The sequence below is a fragment of the Oncorhynchus clarkii genome, chromosome 31, assembly GCF_045791955.1.
Source record: "Oncorhynchus clarkii lewisi isolate Uvic-CL-2024 chromosome 31, UVic_Ocla_1.0, whole genome shotgun sequence".
In the NCBI taxonomy this organism is placed as follows: domain Eukaryota; kingdom Metazoa; phylum Chordata; class Actinopteri; order Salmoniformes; family Salmonidae; genus Oncorhynchus; species Oncorhynchus clarkii.
The window spans coordinates 19,899,357-19,910,596 of record NC_092177.1 but is presented as its reverse complement, the minus strand read 5'-3'; the positions used below and the strand labels follow the sequence as shown (position 1 = coordinate 19,910,596).

General features: G+C 40.2%; 1 protein-coding gene across 1 annotated transcript; it reads right to left on the bottom strand.

Annotated features, from left to right (window-relative positions):
* Positions 1-6,043: 6,043 nt before the first annotated feature.
* Positions 6,044-9,648, bottom strand: LOC139391158 (SLIT and NTRK-like family, member 2). The gene has a single exon (XM_071138719.1). It carries the CDS (start codon positions 9,096-9,098, stop codon positions 6,537-6,539), a length of 2,562 nt encoding a protein of 853 aa, XP_070994820.1. The 5' UTR covers positions 9,099-9,648; the 3' UTR covers positions 6,044-6,536.
* Between the last annotated feature and the right edge of the window lie 1,592 nt (positions 9,649-11,240).

Here is an 11,240-nt window from a genome sequence, read left to right as displayed (position 1 = left end):
TTGCACTTTCTATGGCTTCAAAGGTTTATTTATTTTTTGTACTTCATCATCACGTTTCCATTCATGTTAGTCGATGTGGATAATGTTTTATTTTAAGCCACTGATGAGGAGCCGCCAGACCTCCCTGTGAGTTCCCAAAGGCACTGCTATCACATACAGTATGTTACAAACACCTGGCGTCAGGGGCTATATTATCAATTCAACACATTATTAGTCATGTTCCAGCAATATGGATTGCTATCAATATACAGTATTGTATAAGACAAGGCAGATTGAGCCATGGATGTGAATAGAATTCTATACAAATATATTAATACAAATTATAGTTGGAAATATAGGAATGGTGGAGGTATGTTGGAGTTAACCAATCAGAAGCCTTTCCTATTCATTGTTGAATGATATCCTATATAACATAGTCCATATACAGAGCTGAGAGAGTTATATTGGTCTGACAACCAAGCTGTTGATTTCTATTGCCTTCCTGGGGGTAAAAATAAAGACTTTTCCATGCTGCTGGGAGAAAGGCCTCCATGCACTTCCTGGGACATGAGTGCTCCATTGTGTGAGGGTCAAAGGGTAGGACTGCTAACCAGTGGGAGATTTGATCCTAGAGGAGCCACTTGCCATGCCTTGTTACACAAACCAATAAAGTCTTCCCTGGGACATTGGCTTACTGTGTAGCCGCTTCACACTTCAAGTGCCGAATAATGACTGCAGTGATTAGATTTTATGGAAGGCATTGAACAGGAAAGGCTTATTGATACTGTCTCATGTGGAAAAGTGTTTTAAAACTCAGCATCATATGGGGCAGAGCGGTGGGAGGATGGTTCAAGATGGTGGCTTTTATTTAGATGTTTCTCACTCACACATATGTGGATCAATCTCCACTTATTATAAGAATAATAATAATAATAATACACTATATGCCATTTAGCAGACGTGTTCATCCAAAGTGACTTAGTCATGCATTTTACATATTTGTGCTCCAGAAAATCAAACCTACTACCCGGGCATTACAAGCGCCATTCTCTACCAACTGAGCTACAAAGGACCAAAGTGTCAAACAAAGTAAACACTTAATTAAATAACATACTCATACATTCACGACATTACCCCTTTACATTACTTCTGAATTCTGTACTACATGTAACCTCATATTTACATTTACATGTTAGTCATTTAGCAGACGTACTTATCCAGAGCGACTTAATTAGGGTAAAGTGCCTTGCTCAAGGGCACATTGACAGATTTTTTCACCTAGTTGGCTGGGGGTTCAAACCAGCGACCTTTCATATGACGGAATCGCACAGAAGTGAATGCTAGCAAGCCTATGTGCATATATTGTAAGTGTATATTTGGACCTGCTCAAGGATCACTTACACTGCCTTTTCTCACTGCCATTGGATGGAGTTTGAATTCAATTTCTCTTACTCTCTTTTTCTAATAAGATCAATGTGCTCTGCTCCGATGGAAGTGGACACAAGGTCAGATGTGGCTTGAGTTAACCTTTGGAGAAGTCTGCAGTCTGTCACTATTCCTTTACCACACGGCCATACGCAAATATGAGGCAAGCGTCCCATTGATCTTAGTCATGGCTGTGAGTCCAACAACCTTCACCATTTACTTAGTGTGTTTAACAGAGAGGTTGTGGCTGTGTGTTTTAAACCATCGCCACTTCAGGGTTCATAGATCACACACTTGTTTTACAAGGCAGAAGACTGTGCATTGTGCAGAGACTACAAGGTTGTTTATTCTGTGACAGCTGTTCAAGGAGTTCTGTCAACATCTAACATGGCCAATCATTAATGCCTAAATTATTACGCAGCCATGAAACTGGTGCATTATTCATCAAAGGACTGTGGGACAGAAGACTTCACACACACAGAGAGAGAGAGAGAGAGAGAGAGAGAGAAAGAGAGAGAGAGAGAGAGAGAGAGAGAGAGAGAGAGAGAGAGAGAGAGAGAGAGAGAGAGAGGGTTAGTTCTCTCAACAAAGACTAGAACACATAATATATCCACAGCCCAGTCGGCAGGAAACATTGACTCTAGTGACTGGATGCTTGAAATGACTAAAATGAAGCTCTGAATGTAATGTGACCATGGCTCATATTTCAGGCTGAAGATTTCAATTACAGTTTTTTTTATTTGAGCTATTCTCACAATTATGTGGTGAATTTTCTAAACTCTTAGTACAAAACTCCAATCTGGTAACACTTGTAACAGAGCCAGTCTTACATTCTAAACCTTTCGGTGTGCATTCATTTTGTTTGTAGACATCTTTCACCACTCAACCATTAATCCAAAAAATAAGTTTACTGTGAAATATAATACAGTATAATGTTTAATCAACAAAACACAATACCTTCTCCATTTCGTTCCTTTAACAACCAGTTAATCCAATAGCAAAACAAGTTAACATGCAAAATTGCCCTTTGAATGTAGCATGCTACATATCTGTTTTCACATTAGGCAATAACTATCCTCATTGTTCATGTTTTACCTTTATTTAACTAGGCAAGTGAGTTAAGAACAAATTCTTATTTTCAATGATGGCCTAGGAACAGTGGGTTAACTGCCTTGTTCAGGGGCAGAACGCCAGACCTTGTCAGCTCGGGGATTCCATCTTGCAACCTTTCGGTTACTAGTCCAAAGCTCTAACCACTAGGCAACCCTCTGCCCCATGCACCTAGGGAAAAACCTTTTGGCATGGCGAATCCGAGCCTTACACAGGTCTGGATTGAAATCATTGCATGCCTCATCCATGTACTCAAGGAGGGTGATATGCTCATGGGGATGGCCATCATACCCCTTCCACCTGCATTGTAGTCATATATTCTATTTTACAGCACTGTTCTCCTGTATTGTAGTGGAACTGTAGCTCAGTTCATTAGAGTGTGGCACTAGCAACAACAGAGTTGTGGGTTAGATTCCCACTGGGTTCACTCTGGATAAAAGTATCTGCTAAATAAATTGAATGTATTACAGTACTGTATTGGTCAATAAAATGTAAGTAAAGCAGTGTGAATTATTTGCATGTTGCTATTGTATTTCTGCACTACAGGAGCCAGAATCACAAGCATTTTGCTGAACCTGCTGTAACATCTGCTACCCATAAACACTGATTTGATTTGTTACATACGGTACATCTCGCAGATATATATTTTTTATTACTGTACAGTAAAATCATAATTGTCATCATTATAGAAGTACATATTATACTTTTCGTGTTTCACAGACATACATTTGTATTATGTAGTTCTGATAATCTGTAGTAGGCCAGGCAGTATACATGTCAAATCTATAGGTTTACCAAATGTTTTAGTGATCATCCATTAAGACCAGTCGGATTAAGCAATAGTAAAACGTATTTTATCAAAGTAAAGTGAGCATTGCATTGTGAAAGACAGTTACTTTATATGAACATGTACTGCAATGTGAACATGTATTTATAGATGAAACACATTAGGATGAAAAAGTCATTATGTTTTGTGTGTTGTAATTAGTCAATTGAAAATGTGCTTAGAGTTTTGAAACAACTGTCTTATGGATGATCTGTTTGGAGTTTTATACTAAGAGGTGTGAAAATGTACCACATACTTGTGAAAAATTCCCCAAAGCAATACAAATAAACTGAAACTGTACTTTAAGTTGTGTACTTGATTACTTTGATTTAATGAATGCAAAAAACAATCCTGCAGCAGCATTACCATATGCAGTAGGAGCCTAGCATTTATTTGAACATTTCTTAGAGAAACTATGAAATTCATAACCAACAGTTAATGTGGAACAATGCATCTATAGTGATCCAAAATATGAGATATTAACACATTATGGACCCTGACCTTTCAAATGTCACAATCCGGCATCACTTCCTTACTATGAGAGTGAATTGGTTGTGACTCCGGCCAATTCCGGGGACCCTGGGAAAGAGGAATATCGACCTTCCATTCTTCCCACTAGTCTCTTGGTCTCCACCATGTCAAAGAGATTCAGTATCATACACAACAAGCATAGGCCACTCTCTTTGGGCCTCATCACAAATCAAAGAGGGGAAAAAACCAGTCCAACCTTTGAATAAACATGAACTTGCCCAAGAGCATTTATGAAGAGGTTCATGATCGCCTCAGGAGAGGCCCCAAGCAGTCTCTATTGATTCACACTAGTTCACATCTTAGCAAAACAAGGTCAAAGTTTACATCCCCCATGTAGAACCTTAGTCTACAACAGGAACCATATTGCTGGAATTAAATGAAAGAGGGTTAATTTAAAGTGAATCAATTACAATATGCTGATCAAAAAAGATAGATCTCAATTGCTTCCTTTATTATGGATTTTTCCATGGATGGAAATCGTTTGTGACAAAACTATCCCAGTGAAGCTCTAGAGAGCAGGCTGTAGAGAGCAGTGTCCCAAAAACATCCAACAGTCATTCAAGAACACACAATCACATACTTCAAAGTCATCCTCAAATTGTTAAGCACACCACGTTTGTCAATGTATAATATTGTATCCTATCTTCTGGTGTCAACTGACCGGAGTGATTAATAACTTCTATTGTAAAGCTATTGCATGCCATCGACATCTGTGTGTGGTGGGGAGGGAGGAGCCTCATTGGTGTGCAAGACATGTCTAACCCCTCATTCTCCACAGCAGCAGTAAACAGCAACACAGAGACCCATTGTGCCATGCAGGAAAGAAAATAACTCTGTTTCAGAAGGAATGAACAGCACTTTCACTCAGTCTCACTCACACCAACTCAAATGGCCTCTGCTACCCACAAGCACAAGCTCACTTACCCACAAGCATAATAGCAGGATTGTAAGACTCACATAAGCATTAAATTAATGGTTCAATTAAATCAAAAGTAGGCCAGTTATTGCTAATTTAAGTTCCCAATTTGATTTAGTTCTCAGTTTAATTAATTAAGGATTAAGAACAACAACAACATAAACATGGTGCACTCATAACAAAGTCAATGTGAAATCGAACAAAGCAAGTGAAAAGTCCCCTTACTGTAGTAGAATCCATAGAAAATGCATCATTAGTAGTAAGAAGAAAACATTCAGCACCATGGACAGCGACACAATAGCTACGTGAAGCTTCGGGCAAAAACAAAACGAGAGACAAACAGCAGAATAACCGGGGCTTGGAGAAGGTATTGTATTGATGCCCACAGCAGACTTCAAAGCAAATGTCACCTGAAGGTCAAAACATAAACTGGTCCATTTAAATCCACTAAAAACAATCTATTTTTGGTATAAGGAGCGTTGAGAACTAATCATCATGTTGTGCGTTTCAGGTAGGCTACAGGAGATCAGTTGTTGTGGAGCAGTAGTTTTTATCATCCGTAAATCGTAACGTACTGGTAAATAATATATACTTTTAGAGGACACTGCTGCTCTCTACCTTCTGAGGAAAATATTATAGGTATGAAATGAATGGTAGTCCTGTGGTATTACAGTGAGGGACCTATAGCAACGCTGGTCGATAAATTGCATGCACAAGCGTCATTCAGCTAAAGTGCTCAGCAAATTCCTCATCAATACACAGTGGTCTATAGATCAAAGAGAGTGCTGTTACCGCCCCTAAACAACCCACCCCCTCCTCATCACATGGAAGCACGTACGCACACACACACACACACACACACACACACACACACACACACACACACAGACACACACACACACACACACACACACACACACACACACACACACACACACACACACACACACACACACACACACACACACACACACACACACACACACACACACACAGTGAGAGAGAGAGAGAGAGAGAGAGAGAGAGAGAGAGAGAGAGACGTAAAATCTTAATGCTTAATTCAGACTTGACAAAGTGCTTCAGTGAAAATTTAATTGCGCTTATGGCGCATTGTATTGATCATCTATATCATACAATATTATGCATTTCTCTAAATTGTACATCTTGAAAGACACTTAGATATTCAAAACATATTCTCTACCATAAATATCATACACTCTTCAGTTATGTTTAATGTAATGGACAAATAATTATATTTTACATAAAGATTCTTAAAATACAGCACTTATAAAATGTCAATTTGCAGAAAGCAACAATAAAATACTTGGAGTGCAAAGGCACTTCTGGAATAAATGAGTTGCCAAGTGGACGGAACCAGTACATGTGTTTCACACTCACCATCAATAGGCTATTATGTACAGGAAAGTAATTTCATAATTATTCACTTCTGTTCTTCTATTAATATGAAATCGCTTCCCACAGACGAAATAAAATATAGAATATGAAATGCACAAAGCAGTAGTTTACATAGTTCTTGCGGTACCTGCTACAGACTATATTTCAAGTAGAATAAATAATTTAAACCTCCAGTAAAATAGTATAACTGCATATACGTTTACTCAATACAGCTGGACAATAATGTAGAGCAAACGCTCATGTTGCTTTGATTGAGTTGGACTCGTCAATTTGTGGAGTACATAGATACAAATCGATGTAATCATTACTGATGATAGTAAGTAGGGCCATATCTTACAACTGACTCATTGCAGTTTGTTTTTCCAGAACTTCGAGGTAGTCTGGTTCTGTTTTTAGCTTCCCAGGCAGCACAGGGTGTTCATTTTTTGATTGATTGGCATAATACTTTCGTGGAGTCCCATAGAGAACCGTTTTATTCAACCTGTCCTGGTTGTGTCGTCTAGTGGTTTCATATTGAGGAATGAATTGTCTTTTCGGTAAAGTGCAAAAATTATAATTCAGAGCCCCAACAGTCGGAAGCTCCTGAACCCTCTCTGCAATGTTTTGATAAAGCAGCTCCGGCTCTCGATTGCCGCAAGATTGTTTCTCAATGAACTCCACTGTGCTTATGGTATATGGACTTGGGGGCAACTCCGACTTTTTAGTGTCCATGGTGCTGAAGCTTAGTTCCTTTAGATTCCTATAGTAGGCCACCTGCTCGCTGTCTTTCTGCATGTAGATGGGGTTCTGACACATCTGACCAACGGGGGGAGGGATGTAGTTATACACATGCGTCTCTGTTTTATCTGCAGTGGGTTCTGAGTTATAAGAACCATATTGTACCTGGAAGGAGTTTAAATCTACATTATTGGCACTGGCGGGAACGCTATCAGCACCTTTGCGTCGTTTCAGGACAAATACGAACAAACCAGCACCGAAGCAGACCGACAGAATGAAAACCACGAGCAGTCCAAGTATGAGCACCGACAGGGGCACCTCCGCGTGCATCTCGGGCACCTGCTCGTCTGTGGGCGTGATGGCAGAGGGAGGAGTGGAGTCAGTGCTGGGTCTGACGGTGGGGGCCTTGGTTATTGTGATCTCGTTAGGCTCGGGACAAATTGCATCGTTACGCAGAGACCTGAGGAGCCGCCCTGCGTGTTTGGAGGGCGAATCACATGTGATTTCATTTACCACAACGCTGGTGCTGGATAGCTCCATCCAGTTTTTAAGCGCAACGATGTCGCAGGTGCAATCCCATGGGTTTTCCTGCAGGTCGATCTGAATGAATGCGGAGAGCTGGTCGAGCACACCGCGCACCGGCAGGTGGGAGAAGTGATTGTTTCTCAGGTTTAGTCTTGTCAGCATAGTCCCTCCAAAAACATTGTCGGGAAGGGATCTCAGTAGATTGTTGTTTAGGAACAGCAGCTGCAGATTATGTAAGGAGTTAAACGTCTGTGGTAAAATGTCCTTGATGACATTGTACTCCAGGTATAAGTATTGAAGGCTCTGCAACCCTGCGAATAATGATTGGGATAGACTTTCAATGTAATTGCCATTGAGGTAAAGTCTCCGTAGATTAGCTAGGTTTTCAAAGGCCCCATTCTGAATGACAGCTATTCTATTATTTCCTAAGTGGAGGAGCTCTAGTGAGCTGTATTCGGTTAGGTCTGTTCTGTATATGGTCTGCAAGTAATTGCCTGTTAAATGCAATTTCTTTGGATAGGACGGTTTAGGGGTAAGCTCTGTTATATTATGTAATTTCCTCTCCTGGCAGTTGATATTTAATCCACTGTCTGGGTTCTGAGAGGTGCATACGCAAATGCTAGGGCAGGTCATGGGAACAGGGGACCTAGTCTGATAAACCATTATAGGCCCGAAAACTTGTTTGTCCTTACTAGACGTTACCCTTTGTGTGGGGCGATTTCTCGTTTTAGGGGGACGGGAGGCCCTTGGGGTTTTTGTTGGAGTGACACCGGGGTGCAGGGTGGGAGAAAGGCCGTGGTATTGGGAATCAGAGGGAGGCTGCATTACGCGGTGATTGGAATCACCAGCATTTCGTCGGGGGCATAGATCTTGCTTAATCAATTGCGTAATGTCCTTGCCATGCAGTCTGAATGGGGTCTCGCAGACGATGTCCCCTACAAAGACTGATATGGTGTCCAGCCAGGCTTTTAGGGGGATCAGATCACAGGTGCAGTTCCACGGGTTCTCCTCCAGTTGGATCTCCATAATGCCACCTATATGCTCCAGCACGCCAGCAAAAGGCAACATCTTAAGCCGGTTCCCCCTTAGATCCAAATGCGTTAACATAACGAAACGAAATACATTGTTGGGAAGAGAGAGCAGGAGGTTGTCATTGAGAATCAATACTTTGAGTTTATTCAATTTGCCGAATGCACCTGCTTCAATGGCGCTGATGTAATTATAATCTGCCTGTAAATACTCCAAACTCTCTAAACCAGCAAATGTGTCCTCCTTGATTATCTCCAAGTTATTGTTATTGAGATGAAGTCGTTTTAAAAATCTCAGTCCAGTAAAAGCTCCAGTCTTTATCTCCTGTAACCCGTTGTTCCCCAGATGAAGTGATGTCACATTACCATAACTGACAAACTCGTTTGGATTCAGCCTTGAAAGAAAGTTTCCATTGAGAAAGAGTTGACAGATTTTGTTCGGTGGGGGTTGAAATAGACTAACCGTTGTAAATCCTTTGTTTTCACAGTTGATGCTCAATATATTCTCCTTTTCCTCACATGAGCAGCGGTTCTTACAAATGTCTTTCGAAGTTTTGCGACTCTCAGTCTTCGATGAGAAACTGGTCACAGTTAAAACGCTGAGCAACAAAACGCTGTTCAGCATTTTTACAACAATGTTGCTGAATTATCCAGCATCAACGTTGTATGAGTCTTGGAGTTGGCAATTTCAGTGCAGACATGCAAGCCCAAATTAACACAGTGTTAGTGTTAAAATGGCACCAGGGCGCACGGACGCGCAGGACTCTCCATTGATCTCCTTACAATCCAAAAAGCAAATTAAATCATCAATCAGTCATCGGACAAGTTCTGAGCCAGGCTTGAATTGGTACATTGTTTGTATGTCAGAAGACTAGCTTCGCAATATACTGCAATCCCCGGTATTACGCACGACCAAACAGGCAGCAATTTCAAGCATTTCGGTAGCAGCACAATCAGAAACGGCGAGATACTCACTGAACGACAGAGATAGTACAGTCTCTTCTCGACTTGATCCTAAGAAATTCCATTCTTCATTAAATGCAATTTAGTTTTGATAAAAATACAATATAGGTAGCATATCACTTCGCGTTTTCCTTTACTTTCTCGATGGAAACAGCAATAGAACCAACTCTGAGATATAGACCGGATGCTGAAGAATAACATGCAGAAGCATCCTCCGCTTGCGCATAGGCACCAACTGAGAGGTCTATGCCGAATTTCTGCCCTACGTCCTCCCACATTCAAGGCATGGGAGTCCTACGTCACTAGCATCGACAACATGTTATACTTGCTAAGAACAGTTTAGCATTCTTCTCAATAGTAAATGTAAAAAATAACATTATTGTTAGACTAACACTACCGGTACCTCGACTAGGCCTACCAATGAACATAACAGTAGTAGGATAGGTTATAATAAACACATATGCTAAGGTTATAATAAGAAACGCATTGCCACGAGGGTAATATAGAAATTCAATTGGAATACTTCACATGCTATTGTAGAGTAAAATATTAACGATGTAAATCGTGTCTTCAGAAAATGTGCCTACTACAATCTAATGCTATTTTACTTTCCCATAGAAAATGCACGAGCACATGTATAGAATCTTCAATAAAATATTAAGTTGTATTGAAACATTTAATGCAACTGAAAAAAACAAGAACATTCGTTATTTTAAGTGGGTGATCACGTTTTTTACTCAACCCACCACTAGGAGGTGGAAAAAGCACCTCTATCATTTGATTAGCGCATGTGCACACACGCACGCACGCGCACGCACACACGCACACACACACACTGTAAGCGCCCAATTCAAAAGAGGAATATTTGGTTTCAAAATACTTTCGGCTGAAATTAGGTTACATATATATGATGAGTGGACACTGTAATATATATATATATATATATATATATATATATATATATATATATATATATATATATATATATATAGGCAGTCGACTTGGATACAGATTGATCCACAAAAGTAAAAGCATTAGCATACACAATGTATAAATTCAACCTTACGTTCTGCGCATGTTACTGGGTATGAATGAGCACCACGCCACCTCCCAATAGGACCAGGAAGTGCATGTCGGACACACTGGAAATAGTGTTTGAATGAGCTGACGATGAACATTTCTACCCGGAAAGAAATGTAACTACAGTAGGCCTGCTTACAGTCTACACACTTCAATGCAAAATATAATTTGTCTGTTCACCTGTTAAATTCTACTGTATGTTATCAACTGGTTCCGGATCCATAGAGCATAAACTTAAAATAGCCTATCAAGTAAATGAGAGATGCACACGGTAATTTGTTGTATGTGTGGGACCCATAGTAATATTAGGCAAAATAAATATACCCCCCCCCCCCCCCCCATTTTTCACATTATATTTTTGAGGTAATATCTTTAAACATGACGCTCATTCACATGGTATGTACAGCTAGTATTTTAGCATATGAGATAGCTATTGTGGTTATTACTGAGTAATACTCAATGTCAGGCAATGTTAGGCCAACTAAGACATCTCAGAGCTCTTAGATATTTGAACATCTGTAGAAGGAGACGTAGAGATGATACTGGCAGCATGTCTGATGGCCCTGTCTTTATTTTTTTATTTAACCAGGCAAGTCAGTTAAGAACACATTCTTAGTTACAATAATGGCCAAACCCTAACATGGACGACGCTGGGCCATGGGACTCTTAATAACAGCTGGCTTTGATACAGTCTGGAATCTAAACAAGTTCTGTAGTGACGCCT